The 27509-nt window shown below is 33.8% G+C and overlaps 1 protein-coding gene across 1 annotated transcript in view; it reads left to right on the forward strand.

Moving 5' to 3' along the window:
- Positions 1 to 27014, forward strand: part of LOC118183576 (uncharacterized) — a 363019-nt gene extending 336005 nt beyond the window's left edge. The window contains exons 3-4 of the mRNA XM_085824258.1: positions 1175 to 1319; positions 19259 to 27014. Of these exons, the coding sequence (XP_085680384.1) occupies positions 1175 to 1319; positions 19259 to 19619 (506 nt within the window). The 3' untranslated portion in view covers positions 19620 to 27014. The remainder of the gene's footprint in view (positions 1 to 1174; positions 1320 to 19258) is intronic.
- The last annotated feature ends 495 nt before the right edge of the window (positions 27015 to 27509 follow it).

The raw sequence follows: 27509 nt of genomic DNA on the forward strand, positions 1-27509 counted from the left end.
CAATTTAAAGCAATTTTATCATTTTTTTGCAGGTAAAGAGTCTTTTATTCTGTCCTTACATTACAACATTTAATCGTCTAAAATTGAATATAAATGAAATATTGGATGGAACTTGAGCTTTTACAATTATTTGATTAGAAAGACGAAAATCATTAAAAACTGCGTGGCCATTGTTGCTGATATAATGAGAGAGAATTAGTGTATTATTGTCTCGAAATTTTTTATGTGGTTTCTATATCGCATCAGACTGAAAAATGTATGACTTTGAATTATATTTTTCGCATCGTTATTAGAGAAGGATTACAGCGGTATCGTTCTTTTTGTTGTTATATACATTACTCTTAATCTAGCTTAATTGGCATCGGATACTTCCGCTAGTTTATTTATAATTTTTAACATTTCAAATTTATGTCGTAAATTAAGATACGATTTTTTACCCTATAGGTACCAATGCATCAGAATTCATCTGAAACATGATGTTTTCTTTGCTGATATGTACACACTGTAAAAAAAAAAAAAAAAAAAAAGGGGGGGAAGAAAAAAGAGGACAGTTCTATAGCTCCCGTTCTACTGGGCCGATTGACGAAATTCAACTTGCGTTTTTCATGTCTCGAAAGCGTGACTTAGGATATGTGTTACATTTATACATAGCATTATCCCAACATAAGCGTTTTAATACAAAATCAAACTTTTTTCAAATAACATACCTATTTTTTCCACGTATCGATTCTATGCCTCAGATTAGGCCTAAATATTATACTTTGTAAAGTTTGATGAGAAACATTCCGAGAAATTTAAATATTTATCTTTGTGCATATTTATTAGTTTGCTCCAAAAATAATTCACTTGGCAAAATTCTTAATGTATGGTAACCTATTTTTTAGCTTTACCAATTATATATCTTGATTTTTATCTCCTTATCAAAATCTTCTATCTTCTTATCAAAAATCTTTTATCTTTTTATCTTCTTATCAAAAACCTTTTATCTTTTTATCTTCTTATCAAAAACCTTTTATCTTTTTTATCTTCTTATCAAAAATAAGAAAACGACAAGTAAAAACTTGCCGTTTTTTTATTTTTGATAAATAAAAATCGCGAATGATGATGATTTACGATATGTATGAAAATTGTTTCTTATTTATAGATACTGACAAATCATATTTTCTTCTTTCAGTTTCTCTGGACCCACGGCCCATTGTCATTCCTATTTTGTCTTGCGTGATTTGTTTTCCAGTTCTAGCTTTTGCAGTTATATGCGCACTTCGATACAGAGCCCAGAGGCTAAGACGCAGAGATCATCTAAAGAGAGTTCAGTCGGGGTATGTATCTAAATGCCTCTCTCTTATTCAGTTTAATTCATATATATTAAATATTTGGGCACTTCCTGATTATTTGCATTCTGTAGAATCCATGTACTCACACAGACGCGCATTTCAGGACTTATATAGATTTACGCTACTTTCTAATTATCATTTCGCTGATCAATCCCCACCCGAAAGGTACACTTTTTGGTCACATTTACAATACATTTTCGTTGAGCCATGTAAAAGAGAAATACAATAAAAAGAATGAGATTGAACTAAAGCTTACGGACTTGGTCGCAGTTTTCACTGCAAAAATTTGCCTTGATGATAATTCATATAATTCGGTTACGTTACAGATGTATATTACAGACTTATTCATGAGATTTAATTTTTAATCTTGTTTTTAGCAGCAAGCTCTTTTAGTAATATGCGACTGAAATTTACAAAGTAATCGAACCAGTTGTAAAACGTAAATGGAAGAGAAGCTGTATTTTAATTTTAATGCAAAGCTTTTAATTTGCTTTTAATCTTCTTTTAATGTAAATAAAAATTGCATTAAGAAAGTTTAAAAACTAATCCGGTTCAAAATGTTACTTTATATTTGTCCATTATAAGAAATATTATTAAAAATTCTGAATATAGTAAACAAATGCACTCATACGTCCATTAAGCAGTCAATGGCATGGAAGAATTTCAAGCGAACAGTTTATTGGCAATAGGTGATCTACCAACACTAACTTTTAAGCCTTAACACTTGCAGTAAGAAGTTTATTAAATTGGCACAGAATCTACCTATCATCACATACCTAAGTAGTCGTCATTTTAATCAAACCGCAATAAAAAGCAAATAAAAAAAGTTTACTACAGCTCTCTTGATTAAAGCAATCCTTAGTTGGTATATTTTTGATGACAACAATTTTACTACTGTTATCACATATAATGCCTTGCTGAAGGCTACTGTTTCACTAGCTCACCTGTTTCACTTTCTCGCAAGCACCATCGTCTGTATGCTATATTACTGTAATCAATCGCAAGTACAGAGTAGCTCAACTGTTGAGAGAGATACGACTCAATAGTTCACCAGTTGTCGGCTACCTAGCTCTATAACATGAACTATTGGCAGTACCTTTAAAAGAATTATTCCTTTCATATTACGCTTGGAATTTTTTCGTTTGAATTTTTTAATTTGTAAAGTTCAGTTATGTTAATCTAACCAGTTATCATGATTTAGAACGTTACGCTCCGTTCAGAAGGTGGTATAAATACCATAGAGGCATAGTCATGAGGCACAAAATGCGGGAGTTTCGTTCATATTCGTGAAACACAATCTGAATAGTAGCCAATTAGAAAAGCGAAATCTACGCATGCTTGGATTATGTCTACAGCTTTCCCGCTCTGTTTTCCCACTTAATAGACGTCCCGCTTTTGCTCTGATTGGTCGATTCCTATAGCTAGTCGCCATAAAGTTGAAAATTTTGAACTTTATACCAAAACCTTTTACCCAGTTTTTGTGACGGAGCAAGGTCTGGTTACCTACCAGCGAAGCTCGGCTCAAACCAGTTATGGCATGTACGTAGGCTTTTCCTTTCCGTTTCCCTATGAGAATGTAGATCAGGATAGAGAGTATTTAAGGCGAGGTTTATCGGATTGTAACACAGAGCGTGTTTCTGCCTCTCGAGGCCACGTTACTAGCTCTGATAGATAATTATTATTCGGCTTTGAGTTATAGCTACCGACATTTAAATTGCTGGTGAGAAATTTTAGCCATCTTCGCGTAAACCAGTTGTGTAACCTTTGGCTACTAACTAGATTTAGTTTTAAATTTGAAATTGACTAGAATTTTAAGTTACCTTGTAGAGTCATTAGGTTAATTGGAAGCAGAAAAGATGAAAAAGATGCAACCGCCTTCGCCGGGAATCGAAACACGGACCTCTGAAATACCGGCTCAGTATGCAGAAACACTACGCCACGAAGGCACGCTAGGGAAGTGGGAGAAATATCTTACAACCTTGCCACAAATGGTGGTTGATTTGTAAGCACGAAACCTGCATTTTATGTTCAAATTCTGAGCTAATGAAAATGTTTGTTTTAAAACCAAGTCTTTGTTGCTAACTTCAGACACAGCAATAATTCGCTTTAAGTCTGTTAAGAGTTTAATACGAGTTTATGCTAAAAAAGAATACCAAATCTTTTAAAAGCTGGGAAAGAAAAGACAAAAAATAAAACATACATTTCATGTGATTCACGGAGTATCACATATTTGAGTTATGTACCTCAAGAACCAATAGAAAATAAACTTAACGTGACAGGAAATATTCCAGATATCATCTTATATGTGTAGTGTAGTGATTAAAAGGTAGATAAGGAATCCTCGAATAGCCATTTTTTGTTTGAGACAATTTACCCAATCAAGCTTATCTTTTTTCCAAGTTTAATATAAGATATATTCATAACCATTTGGAACTTTTGAAGCTGATTGTCCAGTTTAGAATCAGATTGGTTACATGTATCTGCATTTGACTCTATTGGCCCTGGAGAGCATGAACTGGGAAATGTGAAATTCCTTATTAGTTATCAGTTCAGGCAGAAAAATAAAAACATAAATAATTTAAAGTGTAATTAGAAGGTATATGACTGAGAGCAAAAACGTGTAAAACTACGTTTGCATGAAATAGTTATTGGAAGGAAAAGCGTATGTTAATGCAACAAAATGATGTAAAGTAAAGCAAAGCATAAGAGGCGAAAAGCAATCTAACGGAACGATTTGTCGACTCAATAAAATACTTAGTTTTTCTCTCTCGGAAATGCAGGCTTGAAGCTTAATCCAACACATTTCACAGGAATTGCTGTGCTTGCGAGACAATTCATCCGCACAGAGGATCAATTTGGAAGCGAGATCCGAGAACTTATTTTACCTAGTAACCATTTAGAAAACCAATCCTGCTTCGGAATGGGATGATTTGGATTCTGGCAGTAGTTATTACAGCTCAGTTCTGAAAGCAATATTTGCAAAATGTTAAAAACTATCGAAATTCGATACTTACGCTTCGTTTATTTGTCCGCTGAGTTAACTATAATTGCATTTTTTTAATTCCAGATTGAAATTCTTTGTTTCAAGCGCCACTTCACTCTGATTACACTAGCGAGGTGACTAACCTTTTCTGTACTCGTAACCCAGACTAAGAAGCACGAAAGGCATCAACAAAATACTTGTCTGTGAAGACAAGTAGCATGAAAATACAATTTAAGCTGAAGTATGATAAAGAAAAATTTCAAACGATAATCCAATAATGGGAATTTTAACCTTGTAGAGACATTAGGATTTTTTTTGGAAGCAGGCAAGATGGAAACTTAGCAACGCCTTCGCCGGGAATCGAACCACCGACCTCAGGAATACCGGCCCAGCGTGCAGAACCACTACACCACAAAGGCAAGCTAGGAAAGCGGGAGAAATACCGTATATACTCCCTCTTTTAAAGGGCGAGTGGGGTTTTTAGGGGACCCAATCGCCAAATCCTGGGTGTGGAGAGTCATCATCCACAACCCTTTTTAGTTCGGGCGCCGCTGTAGAGACATTAGATTAATTGGAGAGAGCCGGCGCTAGGAATCGAACCACCAACCTCTGAAATACCGACTCACTGTGCTGACTACTACACCACGAAGGCATGCTAGGAAAGCGGGAGAAATACCTTATAACCCCATTGTTTAGGAAGGAGTTTGACCCTATAGTAAGCTTTGTTGCTGAAGGGACCTTTATACGGATGGTTCCAAAACGGAGCTTGGCACAGGTAGCGGCTTCTGCGTCATGCGAGGCAATACTATCTGCCAAACTTGGTCACAGAGGCTGTCAGATTACAATAGTGTATATCAGGCGGAACTTGTAGCAATAAAGGCAGCATTAGATTATATTAAGCAAAATCTAACAGGACCAGTCAGAATACTGAGTGATTCAGCATCGATCCTACTGGCCATTAAAGAACTCAACAGCAAAGCGGATTCTGTCCACATTATTAGGGATGCTCTACATCAGATTCCCGAGTCCCAACGACCGTACTTGAGCTGGGTTCCAGCGCATGTAGGCATTGCTGGAAACGAAGAGGCCGATAGGCTTGCTAAGCTAGCAGCTAACGACTTGAATATGCCTGTAACACCCCTAAAAGCACCAGTTTCCTATTTAAAAAAGATTACCGAACTTAAAATGTTAGAAATTTGGCAACAGAGATGGAACAACTCCACCACAGGCCGCAGAACCTTTCGTTTCTTCCCCAAAGTTGGTCTGAATCTGGTCACTAGTAGTGCTCATCTTACACATTTCTTTACTGGACACGGACCATTTCCAAGCTATTTACGGCGCTTCAGATTAGCTACTTCAGACAGATATAGATGTGGAACACTAGGTGATCCGGATCACTTTGCTTTCGAATGCTCTCTCACGATACCATTTCATTTAAAAAAACCCTCTGAAGCACACTGGTCCGGGTGGTCAGACACCCTCAAGAGAAGTAAGCTTGCATTTAATCAGATTCATCGAGTAATGGACATTTGTGCTCGTGAATTCTGTTGAACAGAAGCGGTGTCAACAGCAGCTACAGCAGGCAATTCTATACCAACAACTTTCATAATTCTTACCTTACAAATTTGGTATCTTATTATATACGATAATATTCAACTACTGAAATTAGGACAATTTCAGAGACTAATGGCATGCCATTGTACCTATGTTACGTACATGCATGACAGCCATGTTTAGTGCAGTACATGAATAACTTTGCTGGAACATGTTACCTCCTAGATGCAGATTACCACAATCAATGTCTGTCTATTTGTACTTCAGTGTCGCTTCTATCCATTATTAATCTTTAAATTTTGTGTTTACTTAATTTTTGTATTGTATTCTGTGTATTTCAATTTACATATTGTCTTAGTGTATTGACCTGTTAAGTAGTAAGTGCGTTGTGTTATGTTTTCAATTAAGTTTGCGGTATAATAGTAAATACATATATAGAGCTCTCGGCTAGTACCATGAAATATTGTGTGCAAATGTTTTGTAACAGTTTCTAGTACTGTGCAAAATGCAACAGTTTATAACAAATATTCGTGGCCGCAGAACCAACTTTCTGATAAGCACATTGTATATTGATTGTTATTTTGTAGTATTCGCCATTTTATTTCAATGTATGTACAGTATTCCATTAAGTATCTTGAATAATTTTTTCTATTAATGTGGAGTATAATAGTTTAGGGTCGTATAATGATAAGTAAGTGTGATGTATAATAGTAGTATTGAATCAGACTTTCTTGGTTGTAGAACTTTGTAAATATGTATTGAAATATTTTGCTGGATTTAATGTTTTGAAATGACTCGTATTCTAACTCTGCTAGAATATATTATATTCCTAATTTCACTGTGACTGTTTCCAAAGGTTATTGTCTAGTGTTCTTTAGTTTTAGCGTTACAGAACAGCATCATGTACAGAATTGTCTACTTTTCTGATACGAGCAGTGTATATGTTGTGTTTTATTTGTAGTATCAGCTTTACTATGTCAGTGTGTACTTTTCTGATACGAACAGTGTATATAGTGTGTTTTATTTGTAGTATCAGTTTTACTATGTTAGTGTGTTTTTCAGTATTATAGTAATATATTGCATAATATGTTGTAATGTGCGGAATTATAGTAAGTGTATAATAGTAAGTCAGTGTGATGTATAACTGCAGGCTTGAAATTCCAATGTTAGTCTTAAATTTTACTGTTTTTGTTTTACCTTTACCAGTTTTGTATCAATGCAGCTTTGTACTTCTAAGTTTTTTTTTTTTTTTTTTTTTTTTTTTTTTTTTTTTTTTTGTAACCTATACTATCAGGAATGTCATATGTATTCAAGGTAGTCCTTTGTATTCCCTATCTAGATGTGACTCTGTACTCTTTTTTTTTTTTTTTTAATTTAGACTTAATAAATGTCTGCAGGGCGGACATCATACTGCAAGGGCTTGTTCCCGGTCAGTAGTCCTCCTTAGCAGTGTAAAAGTAAAAAAAAGTGTTAAAAGCAGACGTCGTAAGGGGCGCCAACAGTGCTGTGCCCATTTTGCCTGTCGTCGCTCGATGTTTCTACGCGACATCAAACGTCCAGAGATGTGAGTAGGTTCCGCTAAATGTTAGAAAGTGTAAACATTCAAGTGGTTGTGGCGACGCACATCATGGTCAAAGAATTAGAAGTTCTTTACAATGTTTCTCATCTCTGTGCATCACGTGCTCCTCCACAGTCCACCGCGGCCTTCTGCTCGTTAAGGTACTACATGCTAGTAGAACTTGTGTTGAGTACATTCCCATCTAGATCGGTACAGTGGTTAGCAACGCTGGATGCAGTAACGACGGGCCATTGTTCGAAGATATATTTATAATGCTTGTGCTGCACTGGGGCATTTAAAGTACTAGTGAGTCGGAGGAAAAATTTCTAAATAACAAAAAGAACAAATTCAACAGTCAAAGAAGGTAGCTTTTTATTAGCAATCAGAATCTGCTGAAGTGAAATAAATTCGACTTCGGTGCGAATTAACTGAAAAGCATTAAGAATTAATAAAAAGGAAGAAAAAGAATAATAAATTAATAAACCGCCAGCTCAAACGAATTAGTACAGCAATATTAACAATCTAAACCTGAGAAAGCATATGAATGAACTAACCGTAAAATACGAACCTAAGTTAGCTAAGCATTAATTAAAAGAAGGCATGAAGATTCAAGTAAAGGAAAATTAACAAGCTGGTCTTAAGATTTTCCTCAAAACTAACGTAAGTAATATTACACTGACGACCAATAAGTATTTGGACACCTGTGGTAGAAAAGAAAAACTAACTTTATTCAAAATCAACAGTTGGTAGACCCTCCACGAGAGGTAATTACAGCGTGGACCCTCCGGGGCACACTTTCCACAAGTCTTTGTATGACAGCTAGTGGTATTTTCTTCCACTCGGCTTGGAGAAGACATAGAAGTTCATTCCCCAATTTTGCACGGGTAGTGCACCCCTGAATTCGGCGATGCAACTCATCCCAGAGGTTCTCGATAGGGTTCAGGTCTGGACTCTGGGCAGGCCAGTCCATTCGATGAACTCCATTGGCCCCATACCATGCCTTGGTTAACGTCGAAACATGACAACTGGCATTGTCGTCCTGAAAGTAACAAGGGTCTAACCCATAAAACTGCCACAGCGTAGGAAGCACATTGTCATCCAAAATAGTGCAGTAGGCTTTGGAGTTGGGCTTACCATGAATGGGGACCAAGGGTCCCAGCCCATACCAGGAGAAACACCCCAGACTATAATTCCACCTCTGCCGAAATTGACTGTTGGCACAATGCATTCTGGCAGGAGACATTCTCCAGGTAGACGCCAGACCCAGACCCTGCCATCCGAACGGTAAAGGGTTAACCTTGATTCGTCACTCCAAAGAGCCCGTTTCCACTGATCTCTAAGGTCCAATTTCGATGTGCTTTGCACCACGTTAACCGAGCAGCGCGGTTGGAATTTGTGATCAAAGGCTTATGGGCAGCAGCACGACCATGGAAACCAAGCAGATGTGCTTCCTTACGGATAGTATTCATTGTGCTACCTTACGGATGGTATTCTTGGATGCCTGTTGAAGCTCCTCGCAGATGAGATCCATCTGTTGGGTGCGGTTCTTCCGAATTTCTCTGGACAGCACTCGTCGGTCTCTATCTCCCAGTTTCGTTGGTCTGCCGACTCGGAGCACATTCCGACAATCACCGCTCACCTTCCACTTCTTAATCACATAGGCCACTGTCGATTTTGGGTACTTCAGATCGCTAGATATGTCCCTTAAGGATCGGCCACATTTGTGATACCCGATAATTATGCCTTTCTCGAAATCAGAAAGCTCCGAACTGCGAGGCATCTTGCATGTGACTAAAGCCGATGCTGTTTCCTACACGACATATATCGGCCGAGACCGTGACGTACCTTAGGACCGCAGATATTGTCATTTGCATAAGTGTCCAAATACTTATTGGTAGTCAGTGTATAACGATAACAAACCGAATTGCAATCCGTAACCTACGGCAGTCTCAAACTAATGAAATTCCATGCGAGCCGAATGCAGAATCTAAAAATAGCTCGTCACGCGCATAGGGAAAACTCCGTACTTGTGATTGGACATACTTTCATATGACATCACTTTATCTTTGGCATAATGACTTTAAGGCGGGGTTCTTAAGGTTTCCTTTTCGTTGAATGACGCGCATGAGTATCACGGAATCGGGAAAATTATCGTTTGTTTTCTTTGAAACGAAAACGTTTAGCTGCAGCGTTCTGCAGATAGCTTCCTGTTTGATGGAATAATAAAATTTAAAAACTTTCAAAGATGCTGTTAATATTAGAAGAATCTTAAGCGTTTAGATTATATAAATAGTTGGGTTCGTGAATTTAGTATAAAACCAAAACACGACGATCCTGACCCAACTCTAAAGGCATTGTGTCCTAGTAAGTATATTATTAATACTATTGTAATTTTTTGCATTTTGTTTGTTTCACATTGCAGAAAATATTTCCTTTCCAAATATTATGTTATTTCCATTTTAATGTCCATGTCATTCTAATATTCTGATTCCTTAAATGAAAGAAAAAGTGCATTCAGTACTGTTACTAAATTTAATACACATGTATAAGAAAAGAAACTAAACTTCCTTCTCCGACAAACACTATTTTATGCAATGGTATAAAAGACGTTACACTACAGTGCTTGTGAAGTGTAATCTCATAGCAACAAAAATACAACGCATGTAATAATCTTTAAGTCAAGGCGTTCCTGAGGCGTAGAGAAAATGATGTCATCGGAACCCATATCCAATCAGGAGGAGGAAGTTTTTCCCTATGTGTGTGGCGCGGTACAGAATGCTTATATGCGACCGGCCCAACTTTTTTTAAATTAAATGTATTTTGACAAATTTTTAACACCATTTTAAATCTTATTTGCTACAACTGTTGTGGCGGTTTGCCACAACATAGTATATAAACGATAAGAATAATGATAGAAAGGAAAACGTTCGAATTTATATATTTTTTCTATTTGAAATCTTATATATTTTTTCTATTTGATCTGGATTTGCAAGAAATTTCTTTTGGTTACATTTGGAAATACATGGTGTTAGTAGCTAAATATTAAATTTTCAGATTCCAAATAATTCTAATGTGTAGAATTAACCACTAGCTAACTTATTTCAACTTAAGCTAAGAATAAACTAATTACGAAAGCTTTCTAAGTGAGACAAAACTTGAGAATAAATAATGATTATGGGAATAATGAGAATAAATAAATCTTTATTTTATGTATTAAATTTTTATTTGGCACAAACAAAAAAATACATCTCTTTGTATATAGGTAGTCATAAATTTCTTTATTTCTTTTTACAGCTTTTAGTACAGCATCTCTTGGCTTGTCCATTTTGATAAAATTTGTATCGCTGGAGAAAAATTAAAAGAAACTATATTTATAGACTTCTTATGTTCAACTGCGGAAAAATCTGTTCGCATATAAATGTGTTCAGAAACAAAGCAATTATTCTTATTGCAAAAATACGTAATTCAGGGTATTTACCTTTCCACAAGTACGAAGAAATGGTTAATAAAATCTGCTTTCTCAATTTTCTGTATAAGATTTACATCAAAGTTTAAATTAATTAGCTTCATTTGTAGATTTTGTAAGGCATTACTCACCTCCGTTTTATTGTAATGAAAATTAAGGACTACAAAATTATTCAAAATGATAATAATTATTTTAATGTGAATAAAAGTGTAAAAAACCATTAAAATCTTAAATCTTTGTTCTAATTCTTGCCGTAAAACAGAATGTCATAATAATTCTGATTACTTTACTGGTAACGCATTAGCAAGCCACATAAAACTGCATCAAGGGCCGCATTCGGGCTGTGAGTTTTAGACCTTTGTCCTACGGAACCCCCGAAAGCTGAATTTGAATTGAATTGAATTGGAACCCGTTTTGTCTCGAATATCGCGCGATTCGCGACGTATCTGGCTCAATAACAAATAAAGCCATATAGGCACATCACATGTAACTATCATGCCGTGAACTGAATTTATGATTGAGAGATTCTATAAACGATCACGTGATCTTTGACGCCACACGCTACTCTTTGGATCTTTTCGATTTTTCTCTTGCTATCAGTTCAAAAATTTCTGGTAACATTTTGTATATACCGCCTTGCTCTGTCCAGGGATGTTCACATTGCGGTTTATCTGATACGGAGATGTTTTGAGTACCCGATGCAACTCCAGAACCATTTTTTCCTCATAGAGAAGTGAGCTGAAAAATACGAATCTGAAGTACAGCGGAGGTAGTCGACACATGGAACTTACTCCGTTAACTCAGATAAACCCCAGTGTGAATGGCCTTTTCCGGTGCGCCTTACATGCGCTCTGTGTGGCTGCGCATAATTTAAAGACATGCATATCTGTGTTTGTAAAATAAACATCTCAAGTGCTTTATGTTCCCCTGCTTTTCCATACGCGGATTTTGCTACAGAGTGTTGTTAAATTCATAGTACGAACAATGATGGATTTTTGACATGGGGTCGGCCCTCACCTAAACTTCTGGAGGCTTTTTATCTTAAGACAAGAGATGTATTTTCGTTTTCTAAAATTCCATTACTAATTGGAAGGCCTCTTGAAACACAGAAACCTTCCTGATTATCACTGTCTGATGAATCATTTTTTGGGCATGAATACGTAATATTAAATAAAGAAATTTTCAGCTGAACATTCGCTGCATCCTAATTGGAAACTGCACACAACTTTTTTTAAAGCTGGTCTTACTTTTATATTACATTCTTCTTAAAGAGGTATAAATTAAAAAGCATTTCAATTCACAATAATAGACGAAATTGGGAAAAGAAGAATTTTTTAAACCAAAAATCGATATCAAATATCAATAGGAAGAACTTTTCTGTGTTTCCATTTATAGCATTTTATTCAGTCGGATATTTCAGCTTGCTCCAGAAATAAAACTGTCACAAAATACATGAATTCCTAGATTCCATCTGCTCGACTGACCACATTTAGCTCATGATTTTAGTTACGGAAACTGTTATAACTTCATTGAGAGATAGGGAAAATATTTGAATGAACATTCTTTATAGATTGGCAGTAAGTACGCATTCCACATGCTATTAACTGTCTGATTATATCTCTGCTCGGTCCCCAAACAGTTTATTTAATTATATTTGGGATAATTTGAGAGTAGTTTTCTTTAATGATTCCTTTGTGGCAAAAATAAATATTTTTCTCTTTGATATATGTATTTCTTAATAGGGTACATACACAATTATGCATTTCACTATAAACCTTTCACATCTCTTGTTCACAGTTTCCTGAATTTCTAACTTCCATCTTCACAAATGACAAATTTTAATTTATGTTTTCATTTAGACATTGTTATTTCTGATTGCGAGCAAAACATGCCTGAAAAAACATTTTTGCTTGATTTATCAATAAATATGTACTCCAAATATGACTTGTTTTTCTCATGTTACCTGTGAATGAATGGTTTTTCCAAAAATTCACTTAAGCATATATAGCGTTATTTGATCCATGTAAATAGACTCAATCTTTATCTTTTTTTCGGGGGGGGGATAAACTAATTTTTCCAATGCCGCGAGTTTTTCTCTTTGGAATTTTATCTACAAACGTAAACAAAAATAAAAATTCCTTATATTTTTATTAGACTTTCAAACATGACATCTCTTTCTACAAACCATTATAATTTGAAGGCCTGCTTTATTTGAGTCATTTATAACATCAGAGCGATATGTCCATAACATCAGTTAAAGACATATTTAGTCATACAAACCTTAAAAATGTAAAGCATAATTACATCAAATGTAACAAATAATTACTTTAATGTAAAACATAATTACATAAAAAATATATGATGAAAACATTAAAGGATGCTACATTCCTTTCCGTAAATGCGTGTTTGTAAATCAGAACTTTGTATGAGTACAAAAGAGCAAGACAGCTTCATATCATGAAATTGGAGATGCAGTAACATGAGTAGCTTGAGCAATAGCGATTAGACTCATGCTGCATGCAATAGCATAAGCATGGAAGAAAAGTTTCCAAATTTTAGTAGCAGAACAATAAGAAAATGGTGCTTGAGTGCAATGCTTTCTTATTTTACCTTTATGAATTTCGAAAATAATTTTTGCTTATTGTCCAAACAAACTGATTGTGTTTGCTTACTGCCTCACGAACATATACAAGACATATAAAATTTTAATCTTCTTAAATAATTGTAATTTTTGGTTAACACTTCACTTTTATAATCTAGACATAAAACATATGTATGTAACAACGATTAAAAATATCAGCACATTACGCGCGTAAAAGATACACAAGATCAAAATATAAATAACAAATGAAAACAAATTGCGTTAACAGAGTGATCTGTAAAAGTTTCAATTCAATAGATTTCCCCGCCCCCATCTGGAATTGTGAAATCGATGACCAACCTTGTTTGCTGTATTTGTGATATAAAGATCTAATTAATATACGTGTTCTTGGCACCAGAACCTTATGAAGTATCCAGCGACTATTCGCAGATCTTCCTACAAAATATAATTATAAAATGTAGGTCCAAAGAAGGGTTAAAATACCGTTTTATTCACTCAAAGAAACACTCGCTTCTGAGACTTAAAAGAAAACCTCCACCTGGGCTTTAACGTAAGATAGAGAATAAGAAACTAAACTAATTCTAGCTAGCTAAACTGTAGTCGAAGCTGTACAAAGATAACTAACTGAGTTGATCCATGCTTACACCTAACAGACGAATACTAACAGGCACGTCAGACTACCACCGTACGTAATAAGATAACCTTAACGACGTGGCCCGAAGACTGAACACGCTCTACTGAGAACTTCGGAGCTCTTCTATCGAAGTGACCGAGTTTCCCAATAAATAGTGGTTCTACTTCATTTACATAAAACGCAATACTGAAAGCTCATTCTCGCAGGTAGTTTTAGGTAGAAAACAAGAATTTAAAGGAAGTGTTTCAAAATTAAAAATAACTATTAGAAAGCTTATAAGGTATTTCTCCCGCCTTCTTATCCTGCCTTCATAGTGTAGTGGTCAGCACGCTCGGCGCGTATTCGAGAGGTTCCGTGGTTCGAGTCCCGGAGAAGGTGTTGCTCATTTTTCACATCTCCTGTTTCCAAAAAAATCCTAATGCCTCTACAAGCTAAAATACCCTCTACAGTGATTTTAAAATATAATGTAGCATTAGTATTCATCATTTTTGCTCTTTCTCTATTAATAATAGAATTACAAACTATTAATCCATTCTGCTGATGCTTTAATTTCTCAACATTAATTAAAGAGACAAAAAGCCCACTATTATATTTGATAAGAATCTTATATAGATTGTTAAATTACAGTTCAATAGATACTGAAAGAAAAAGTCTTAGACTATATTGAATAATAGAAATACGACTGGATAAAAAAGTCAAAAAGCATAGATGTATAAAGCCCATGGAGCCATAGATGCATAATGCCCATAGAGCCAGCTAACCAATGGAGAACTGTGAAACTGTTATACATCAACACGATACATGTAATTCAGAAAATTATCAACAGTTCCGGGAAATTTCCTTTGCAATGACCATGTATCTATTATCGTTGACAATAACTGCGAAACTAACAAAGAATCGCAAGCGTTACTAACCAAACAATGCAAGTGCATGAAAACGTTTCTATGAAATACGAAGAATTAGGTTGGAAATCGCAACAGTGAGCGCGTAATTTTGCAGACTGCCCGTCCTATGTTGAATTTTTAAGTCTTCCTACAGTTTTCAGATTATAAATGAACTTTCTTCTGTAAGTTTGTCCAAGGAATATATCGGGTTGGCAGGAAAATAATTTCGGCGATTTGGTGTGAAATAAAACTCAACTTTTCTACACAAAAAATTAACTTTAATCAGTCACAAATATATTCCATTCTGTTTTATGTACTGTTGCCATCTTTCTGCTAACTTCACGATTTCGCGCTCCTAAGGCCCTTATCAGCAAGAACCTCAGTCAAGTGCGATTTGAGGTCATCGTTATTACTAAACGTTTTACCATTTAAGAAAATCTGTAACATTTGAAATAAACAATAATTCCATGGTGGAATTACGGGGTTATTACGGGGTTATTCCATGGTGGAATAAGGTCGGAATTACGGGGGATACGACAACAATTCTCAACCAAGCTCCAATAATTTTGCACGAATTGCTAAATGTATGAGGCCTCGAATTGTCGTGGTGGAACACGATTCCTTTGCGATTTGTCAGTTTTAGCCTTTTCTGTTTGATTGCTTCCTCCCCTTTTCTAAGTTCTTGATGGTAAATAGCTGAGTTGAAAGTTTGGTTGCGAATAAGCAGTTTCGAATACACACTACCTTTCCAATCCCACCAAAATGAAACAAGATCGTTTTCTGATGCAGTTTAGATTTCTATATGATTTGTGCTGAATTATCATGCTTGGCCATGACAATTTTTTCGATTAATGTTATTGCAAATTATCTATTTTTCTTCACCATTGATAATTCCTTCCAATAACGAATGAATAGCATTACGCTTGAAATGCTTATCGCAAATATCGATTCGTTGTGTTAAGTGAATTTATTTCAATTCATATGAAACTTACATATTGAGCTTCTTAACGAGTCCAAGACATCTTATGTGACTTTCAATTATTGTTTGCGGCATATTTAGCCGTTTTGTAATCTCTCGCACTGTTGTATGACAATTCCATTTAATTATAGCCTTAATTTTATCATAGTAAATTTCAGAAGATCGGCCAGAACGTCGTACAACTTCAACTGAATAATCTCCAGAACAAAATTTTTTAAAAAGTTCTGACACACGCTTTCGGGTAAGCAATCAAAATATAATCTTCACATAAATCTTTGTGAGCCTTAGTCACTTTCTTGTCATTATGAAACTTTACATAAATCTTTGTGAGCCTTAGTCACTTTCTTGTCTTTATGAAAATATAAAAGAAAAATATGAGGAAAATGTTTATTTTTGCAGCCCACATTAAAATTGACCGTAAACTTACAGTTGTAAAAATACATACGGAATTTGTTTCTATGGCAACCTAAAAGTTTCATGTGCCAAATTTGAAAAGAAATAAAACTATAAGCTTGACAGGTTCAGGTTCAGGTGGAAATGTAGTGGGACACCCAATGTTTACTATAAGTAATGTAGGTATAGTCCCACTACACTTCGGTTTATTTTTAAAGTTAATATTAAAAAAAAATATATAGTATAATATAACACATAATATAACAGTATAAATAGTATATCGCTATTTTGATTGATATCATATCTATTAGATATGATTATAGAAGTTATAATAGGTATAATAATAGTAGTCTAACAGTCATAATTTATAACAGTTCATAATAGTTCCTTGAGATAAAGTTTATTATATGAATCTGTATCTTCTTCCTCTTCTTTTTCCTTTTTTTTTACTATATCAGTATTATTGCAAGGGTTTGTTGTTAAGATAATTTGATAAGAAATGTTTTAGATCATTGCAGCTTCAAAAATGAGTTTTGACATTAATTACTTTAGTGCTCACATAAATTTTTGCCTATTGAAGATAGATATTTCATTGTATTTTCTATTTTATTTTTTAAATGTTTTTTGGTAATTGCAAAACGAAGGAAGGCATTGATATTTGAATTAGGCAATTTAATATGAGTTGACTTTGTTAAGGGACATTGAGTAATATAATGGATTGGATCACTTTTATTTCCACATACACATTGCTCAGAGTTTGAGATGTTGTATCTGAAGAAGTATGTGGGAAATGGCCCATGTCCAGTTAAAAAGCGGTTTATATAACCATTGACCATTGTACATGTATCATTTACATGAGGTGCTATTTGATGTAATTGTCTTCCTATATTTATTGTTGTCCATTCTTCTTCCCACATTTGGAGACTGATTTTACATAGATAGTTCTTGAGGTATGATTTCGGCCAGGAGATTTTTCTTGAAGGGATATTATTGTTGGTAGTAGCTGATTTGGCTCCTGAATCGGCTTCTTCGTTACCAAGAATTCCGACGTGAGCCTTTATCCAATAAATGTTTGGTGAAATTTGAGGATATTGGATAGTTTTGTTAAAAATATCTTGGATTACTTCAGATGTGTGTTTGGGATTTTGTAGAGCTAGTATTGCGGATTGACTATCTGAGAAAATATTGATTTTTTGTAAATTGTTATCGATTGAGTATTATGTTGCCATTCGAATTGCGTGTAATTCTGCTTGGAAGATACTATTTTCCTTGGCGAGTCGATTTTGGAGAGTTATTTTCTGGGTTTGATCTATTTGTATTATACATGCACAGCCAACTCCTAAGTCCATTTTCGATCCATCCGTATATATTATTGGTGGAGATATATGACTGATTGGAGGTTTTATTGTGCTATATATTTTAGGATTAGAGGCAGGATGTCTTCTGTAGGAGTTGACTGAAATTTCAAAATTGTTTGGATTAAATATTTCATCATGTAATATGCAGGATTTTTTTTAATAAGCTTGACAGAAGACTAACGAAACCAACATAACGCTACCTATTTATACAAACCGAAATTATTTTCTCGACAAGCCAACAATTCAGGGTCCGCATGCTCAAGAAAGATGTCTGAATTGTCGATGGCCAGACCTTTCGAAATGATACGGTAGCCACTTTTCTTACCAAATTAACATTATAAGCTATCATTCAAGCATTAAAATTTATCCAGTACTTACATATTATGAAATAAGTTAATTTTGGAGGATTTTTTGACATTCACAATCGCTGTGTATGTGTGGCATAATTTTATTACCAATATAAACCGTGATTTTAATCGTCCATGCTTTTATTAAATAGTACTATTATGTTTCAATGGCTTACCAGTATTAACCGTGATTTTAATCGTCCATGCTTTTATTAAATAGTACTATTATGTTTCAATGGCTTACCAATATTAACCGTGATTTTAATCGTCCATGCTTTTATTACATAGTACTATTATATTTCAATGGCTTACCAATATTAACCGTGATTTTAATCGTCCATGCTTTTATTAAATAGTACTATTATGTTTCAATGGCTTACCAATATTAACCGTGATTTTAATCGTCCCTGCTTTTATTACATAATACTATTATGTTTCAGTGGCTTACCAATATTAACCGTGATTTTAATCGTCCATGCTTTTATTACATAGTACTATTATATTTCAATGGCTTACCAATATTAACCGTGATTTTAATCGTCCATGCTTTTATTACATAGTACTATTATGTTTCAATGGCTTACCAATATTAACCGTGATTTTAATCGTCCATGCTTTTATTAAATAGTACTATTATGTTTCAATGGCTTACCAATATTAACCGTGATTTTAATCGTCCATGCTTTTATTACATAGTACTATTATGTTTCAATGGCTTACCAATATTAACCGTGATTTTAATCGTCCATGCTTTTATTAAATAGTACTATTATGTTTCAATGGCTTACCAATATTAACCGTGATTTTAATCGTCCATGCTTTTATTACATAGTACTATTATGTTTCAATGGCTTACTAATATTAACCGTGATTTTAATCGTCCATGCTTTTATTACATAGTACTATTATGTTTCAGTGGCTTACCTTCAGTGGCTTATGATTCCAGAAAGATGGAATTACCTGCTGTGGGGAAAAAATTGCTTTTATGTAAAACCCTTGCTGTTGTATGCAGTAATTAAATGAAGCTGCTTTTAATGTGTTGAATAGGCTGTGCTGTTCACATTCATCGTTTACTTTTTATCTGTTTATTTGTTTATAGATGTCTCAGATATTATCCGATAATGTTGTTTATAGATGTCTAAATGCAGTGCTTTTATATCCCGCAGATGCCGCTCCGTTACATTGGAAATCCCTGCACGGGAAAAATCTTCCTTCTACTCCAAGGACTCATCCTCTGATCCCAGTTTGAAAGGCATGGGGGAGGTTTCACAGGCGATACCGGACAGTCCGCCTTTGCTGTCGGCTCCTTCCACGTCCGGCATTTCGAGCAGACGTAGCTCCAGGGCCAGCCAGCATGTCAAGTTCATGACAACCACTGCAGTACTACACGGTCGGACAATCACTGGTCTTAACGGCCGTTTTAAATCAACGGGAAAATCCCAGAAAATATTCTGGGATGAACACTCCTCTCACGTAGAATGTGCGGCAGAACTGGAAAGGGAATTAAGCTTTACTCTCAACAGCTAGCCCATGGAGAAATTAGGCGCTATAACTAAAAGAAAATCCATTGACAAAAGAGTCTGACGCAGCTAAGAAAAAGACTGTTTAAATGAGAGAATAAGATGATCGTAGAATCTGAGTGATTAATAATCTTTCCACTTTTCTAATCTGAACGTTTCAATCTACTTCATTTTGCAAGATTTACAAGTTTGGGAAGATAACGCTTATTTATTAAAAATGAGCCGTACACTTAATAATCACTCATTAAGCTACTTTTCACTATCTTATAAATTATGAAATTAATTATTTTATCACAAATCAGTGCCACAGCTAAATAAAATTGAACACAAGCTCACAATATGCATGAAATTTAATTACTCAGGTGAATAAAACCAACACCTAATTTCGATTTCAACAGTATTTGATAAAATTTTACCTGGAGCTAAAGTATTCTAAGGTTGTTAACCTGTTGAATATTATTTTTAAATATTCGTTAGGATAAACTTTATTTTGGTTTTTATATGGCTGAATATTACATGAATGATTGGTTTTCAAAAAACTATATTATGAGCTATAAATTATTCTTAAATTTAGACCTAATGTCACTGATTTTAATACAATCTTTCACTCATTGTGCTCTTTGAAACAGAGCTACTGTAAAATACAGTTTGCTGTTAGTTGTGTCATAAGAAAAGCTATAAAATTACAGAATAATTCTTTCGTTATTCATGTTTGTTCAGGCTTAAATAAGTATTCTTCATTATTCGAAAATGATATATCATACTCTTTATCAAGATAAAAGTCAACCAAAACCGAAGTAAAGAATAACAAATATGCACATAAATATTCCATGCGTTTATAAATTTCTTTACCTTAAAATTTACATCTTAAAGACATCTTACCCTTCCTTTAAATTTCTGACTCATGTTAATAGGAACGTGTTTGGTGATCTCTTGTTTGGAAGCTATTACAGACTTTATTTTAAAAGGCTGAATAAAAAGAGATCATATTATATCTAGTTTTATTAATTTGTAATGGATGGTAAACTATACATCAACTAATTAGAAGTTGCTTGTAATATCAACTAAAACACCTGATGGAAAATGCTGAGAGGCAGATTATTGCATTGCTTAATTTAAGCAAATAATAAATACTATTTTATGAAACTTTGGTACACGTAACTATGATGTATCATTATGGATACAGTGTTTATGAATACTTTTATAAATAATATGTATGCACATGTGTTGAAATATTGCGAATCTGTAAATATAAAGCATATAATTTTGTAAGTTATTGCATTTTGGTGCTTTGATGAAACATGAATATGTTTTAAGGCAATTTGGGAAACGAAGAGAAGAAAGGAAAAAAGTAATGGTAGGGTGAGAAGGCAAAAGCACTTTTCTTAAAACTGACACTTTTTTATTAACCTCTAAATAAATTTAATATTTCTAAATATCTCTTTATGTGAGTATTTAGTTATTTCATTTTTAATTGTTGATGAACTGGTATGGTTGACATTAATTCAACAAATTAGTTAAAACTTAATAGCACAAACATGTGTAACAAGTTTCCTGACAGGCTAAAGTATACTCACAATTTTGTCTATCACTGTGCACATTACTGGCTAGAGACTTAATAATATTTAATAAGCTAAGCATTGAACAATAATTAATTTCCATAAAGGATTGAGGATTTCTTAGACATCATGCAATTTTTCGCCTCATTAATATATGTAATAAATTTAGTCAGATTTACATATAATTGCTATTTACTTGTACTAAGCATCCATTTAATTTCTGGATGATGTTGTTATCACAATAGCAAAGCTGCTATCTCTTGGCAGAAGGCAACATGGTAAAATTCGTTACTATTCAGGCAAATCAAGGCGAATATGGTAAACGGAATGGATTTTAATTGCTTATTTTCGCAAAATTATTCAAGCTCCAAATATCCGGATTGCCCCATTTTGATTTTTGGATAATTAATAGATACCTTTGCTTTTAATTTATGCAAGTAGTTTTAACCTGGAATTAAGTAAAATTCCACAAAAAGGTTGTAAGATTCCTCACAGTGTAATGCTGAGTTACTGTTGAACGTGCAGAATCTTAAGAACTGATAAGCGGATAATCGCTTGAGTTCCAGGAAACAACAAGATAGAAAAAGATAGAAGGGTAAAATAGCCATCTATTATTCCAACTAAAGTTTAACAAACTCCGTCTTGGAGTGTACAATAAAGCCGACACTTGGGCTTTGAACTTAAGAGACTAAGAATAATACTAAACTAATCTAAACTAAAAAGATGTAGCCGAAGCTATCAAGATTCTAACAGAGTTGGCCCCTTAACGTTAATAGACTGCGAAGCTATCAAGAGCCTAAAGCACGGCCGGGCGTAATAATAGCTTATGAGAGAGTAGCCTAAACAGGCGGACACGTGCAGACAAGATACCTGGTAACTCTCTCACTAAGACCGAAGAACTTTGCGGTTAAATACCGCTCTTCCTCATTATGTATTCAGTAGTGATTCTAAAACTACGTGTTGGCCGGAAGTAGTAAGTTGAAGTTAAGAATCGACAGGAAAGGAACTTTAACTCACACTTTAACGGTTAAAAAATTAACATCATCCTTATAGGGTAATAAAATATATTATTTTGGAGACGTGTGAAATTATTTGAGATGAATGTGTACAACATGCATATTGACCTACAAAATTATAAAAGTATCTAGGTTATAAACCACAACGGAAATGTAATTACGCCCTGTATATAAAAGTACTTGTCTTTATGTGCTCCATCATTATTCTTCCTCTTTGTTTTTCATTTTAAGTCAGCAAAAATTATTAATTTAATTTCAGATGGAAACAAATGTTATTTTATTATATAGTTTACTTAATTTCAGCGCAGTAAAAAGAAAAAAAGTTATGCGTTTAAGATTAAGGTCTGAATAAACAGCAATCGTTTTCATCTTTTTATTTTATTTGAAACAAAAATGGTTGCATATTTAGGGCAATCAAAAAAGATTTCATTGCTTAAATTGGTCAGGGAAAAGGTTGGTTGCAGTTTCTGACTGTATTAAAATATTTTCCTTTCTAAGTGCATTTCCTTTTCGCTGTATTGTTTTCCAAATAAACAACGAGGAATATTTTTCATTCCTGAAACTTATAATAATTACCTGCGGTGTCATTTGAGTAGCAGAATTTTACAATTAAGCAAAATTCAGCTTTATATTGATGCTGATTTTAGGGAAAGACTTCGCAACTTCCAAAACTAACTTCAAGGCAACCCAATAATATGAATTTCCTATTGTCCATATGGTGCAGATACTTAGCCGTCTATTATAGCAAGCTTATATCATTATATCAAGCTTTCTTGATGAATTTTCATCTAAGTCTCTCTTTTTAAAACCTCTAGCATAAGAGATCAGTAACGAAGAGTATTTCGTAAACATTTATAGAAGAATATTACGCGGTGAAACAATGACTGTTGTTGCTGTTGCTGGCATTCTGATCTGAGTCATATCAGGTCACAAATTTACTATGGTTAAGAGCGATATAGCAGCATATGTTGTTGGTTAAGGCGTTGAGCACCTTATAACTCCAATATGAATCCTCGTAGTTAGCAGTACGACCCTTTATAGGTGGCAGCCAAGTTACCTCTCAATTTGAAAACATACTTGGAGGACAGAATCTAGAATCTAGGTTCTGGTACCTCTTACTGCTTAACACTAACCACTCGATTTCTGGTACGAGGGATTTTAATTTTCCTTACGTCTCGAGGACATTAAGTTAACCCTTTAAAAACATTCATGATTTCTCTGAGATTCTGATACGGGCCTAGCAAAGGCATAGCTAGAGGTTTTAGCGCCCGGGGACAACTGAAGATTTTACTCCCCCTTCTGTGTGCCAAGAATTGAAAACACTTCATTCTGCAATTTCTCAATTACAATTTGGCGCTCTCTCGGTGCTACGCCTGAGGACAGATGTCCTCCCGTTGCTCCCCCTAGCTACGCCACTGGGGCCTAGTGTTATGGCAATTGTCTTTACCAACTACCATACCATTCGTAGGAGGGAGAACTAATTATTGAGCTTTAAATAGTCACGCGGAGAAAGATTAATTAGTGTAAGTTACATTTTTAATACTACGTTTTATGTATATGTTCCATAATAAGCATAAGAAATCCACGTGCATTTTATTTGCAACTAGTTCTTGATAATTAGGGATTGCATTGTGTAATTCCTTTCAATAATTAATTTACCTTATTTTTAATCCATGTCCAAAAGAATGTAAAATTTGGTTAAATATTTGCCTGGAGAATAAATGTACAATACCGAGAAGTATTCAAACTGAGTGAGTATTTCTTTCTCCTCGAAAAGGTTGTAAACTGAAATTTATTCGTGTTCTTGTTTGTGTAATAAACGATTGTATTTATCATATTTATCATAAATGTTACGATGTTTAACCGTGTAACATATTTGTAAATTTACAAAATTTTGTCTTGTATGTAATATCGATTATTGTGTAAGAGATGCTCGCCGTTATCTATTTGTATATTCGTTATATATTTACTGATTTACTGACTTCACTTGTGATTTTAAAAAAATCGCATATCGATTGTATCAAGAAATCTTTATTTCATTACTTATTATAAACCTTTTTAAATTTTAAAAATAAAGAAAGTGATGGAATATTTAAGTATAAATATTCATGTATCGAATTAATATATAAATTGTGTGTATATATTTTAAAGCATACAAAAAACAATTCTATCTGACGAAAATGTTGGATGAAATGTCAAATGTAACTGTTGTGTGGATTTGTACGCTTTTGACATTTTAGCTATTTTTTGGCGTACAACAAAGCTTATTAAGCATAAACGCTTACTTATTTACTAATGCGTGGAAATGAATCCTTAAATAAAATGTACAGTTGTAAAAATTAGCTTTCCACAACAAAATTTTGATTTTAATCAGAGTGATGTTGGAGTATGTTCTGTCGCATAATTAGTATTTATGCATTAAACTATTTTTGATTGAGAACAAAGAATATAACTTTGGAATTGCAGAATGTGTAAAACATTTATGCTTGTTCTATGAAATTCTATTTTAACTTAGATTCTTGTTATTCTGAATGTCTGCCTATTAACATATGGTTTTATGCAATGCACGTTATTAAAAACAAACTAAATATTATATTTAATATGTGTAATATGCTGCATTAGTGCAATATAACACCTTATTAACAATCTTATTCAAGAGCACTGCTGTTTCGAATTTTTTTCAAATTTCCAATTAGTAGCTGTAGATACGAGTTAAAGATGCGTGTAAAGCACTAGAAAGTCTTTGTGTGGTTCTCAATGTGACAGTGGATTTATATGCATTTGCTAATTTTAAAAAAAAGAATGCGATATTCCTCGTCTTACACTCAACGTTTTCACATTTTTGAATCATGTGGTATTTAATGAACTGCTATGCTTACTTATTGTACAGAAAACTTAATAATTTATCACAGTGAAAATAGACTCCTGATTATCCTACTCATCAAAAAAAAAATAAATAAAAAAATAAACAAAATCTGAAATGTTTCAGATTTTAAATTACGTCCAAAGGGGCGTTTTTTAACATTTTGTGTGTTACCTTTCTTTATTAAATATCATGTTCCTCGCACTTAAACCATAAGATCCAGTGCAACAGCAATATCGCAAAATAGTTTTAAAACGAGCATATCTTTAGAATTTCCGATACAGAGACTCACGCGCTGGAGATAAAAATGTTTTTTCTGCACAACGTTGCCATTGCTCGCTTTGAAATCCTTGAGTTTGTTAATCAAAAATTCGTCAAAGTTTTAAAAAATAGGAAATCGATCATAAAACAAATTTCAAATTTCAAATTTGGTCTTCCACATGCTCATATTCGTTGGAGGATTACGTTATTCAAAATTCGATGACTCTATGTACCGTTGTATTATCACAATACGAGAAATATACATACATTTATGCAGATTTTTCATTATTTAATTTCTTCAAATATAATGCAGGACTCTAACATTTTGTGGCAACAGTTTGAAAAGTGAACCGACATTTATGAGTCCGACGCAAAATGCCAAAACGAAACTAATAGTCCTTCGGGATTCAAATCCCTTTGGACTAAAAAAAAAAGAAACTTCAGATATTCGTTGGCATTGACAAGGTCTAAAGTGCCATTTTGAGTAATAACAACAAATGCTCTCCCGTTTTTTATGTGTTAAGGATGTTATGCAATATTTGATATATTTACGCAAGAATAACAAATTTCCTACAATTGTTGAACAATTGAATTTTAATTCAATTCAATTGAACAATTGAATTTACAATTGTTCCTACAATTGAATTTTGTTTCCTTTTGCTTTAGTTAAATTTCTTTATCTCAGAATTTATTGCACATATTCTATGCTATGCGTATCTTTTAATTTTTCCTATTAACTAACTTGTATCAGATTAGTTCTTTAACCGCTGATGAAAGTCCAAAAAACTGATGTTTCAAATTAAGTAAACAATTTTAACTTTTAAAAAACGTCTTCTCTGCTATATAGGAACTATAAATACTGAAGATAATAAGACAACAAGAATAAATGTAATTTGCATAAATTTGATGGACTAGTTTCGAAGTTTGGAAATAAACTTCTTCTTCAGCTACAGGAATAAAAATGGCGAAGGTAATCCTGTGTTCATGATAGTAGACCACTTGTTTTTCTGGTCTGTTGTTATCCAGTGAGCTTAGGCGTCTTCTTTGTCATTCTTACTCTTTTAGGTTAAGAAGTCCTCCGAAACGTTATAAAACTTCTAATCTTCAAACCTTTGGAATTAACCCAACAAATTTATGCAAAATACTCTTATTCTTGTTGAGTATCTCCAGCATTTTTTCTGTGAGTGTTAAAACTTAAATGTGTAAAATGAAAAATATTTGATGTAAATTAAATTACGTCTATGAAACTACTTTTAAAATTAATAGCTTTAAAGCGTAATAGAATGGAAAATAAAACAAATACAAGGCCGAAAGCATACTGAATGCCAACTGGAAAAATTATTAAATGAATAGCTTTGTAATATTTGCTATGAAAGAAACTTTAAACACCAAATGGATCACTTGTTCAAAGTAATACAGCAATAGTAAAATTTGCATACAAGCGTACGTGTTGAGAAAAATGTCGATCTTGAAGCTGTACTTTCTCTGACGTAAAACAAAGTACAATAGTATTACTTTGCAAGACAGTGTAGCTGGATCGCAATCAACACACTGCGCATTAAGTATTACTGGCTGCCTGCGGTCCACAAAATATTATGTGTTTAATTCTTACCATTTTATATATGTTTCTGTAATAATCTCTCGTAATTATGTCATGTTTTGTATTTTATGTATATTCGTAATAAAATTATTATTAAACGTTTTGATGTAGTTGTTAAATTGTTCTCGTTTGAGTACTCTGAGACGCAGGTTTCAAGAACAGAATCTAAAAGAGTATGAGCTCTTTTAAACATTTGAGGACGAGAAAGAAAGTTCACCCTTTGCAGCTGCAAGAATGGTGGCTGAAGTAAATGATTTCACTTTAAAGAAATTATGAATTTTGTTACTAATTAAAAAATCATGCCTATGAAATATTAAATAATTTTTGTTCTTTCTGTAGAGCTTAATTTACTTATTTATTATCATAAAACATCGTACTTATTTTTGCTGCTGAATTTGAAGGTTTTGGGGAAACTAATACCACTTTTCTGAACTGAAATATTTAGTATGATACATCCTGGTATATAATGTATGAAACGTAACGTCAGAACTTAATCTCCAAACTCTTGGAAGACGAATTTGCTTTACGAAGCATTGCTAAAAATATCACTCTCATCAGTTGAAACTATTTCTAAGATATCAAACGGATATCTTGATTT

Source organism: Stegodyphus dumicola, chromosome 9 (genome assembly GCF_044657685.1).
Source record: "Stegodyphus dumicola isolate Sdum_Otavi_A_Nest chromosome 9, ASM4465768v1".
Taxonomy (NCBI): domain Eukaryota; kingdom Metazoa; phylum Arthropoda; class Arachnida; order Araneae; family Eresidae; genus Stegodyphus; species Stegodyphus dumicola.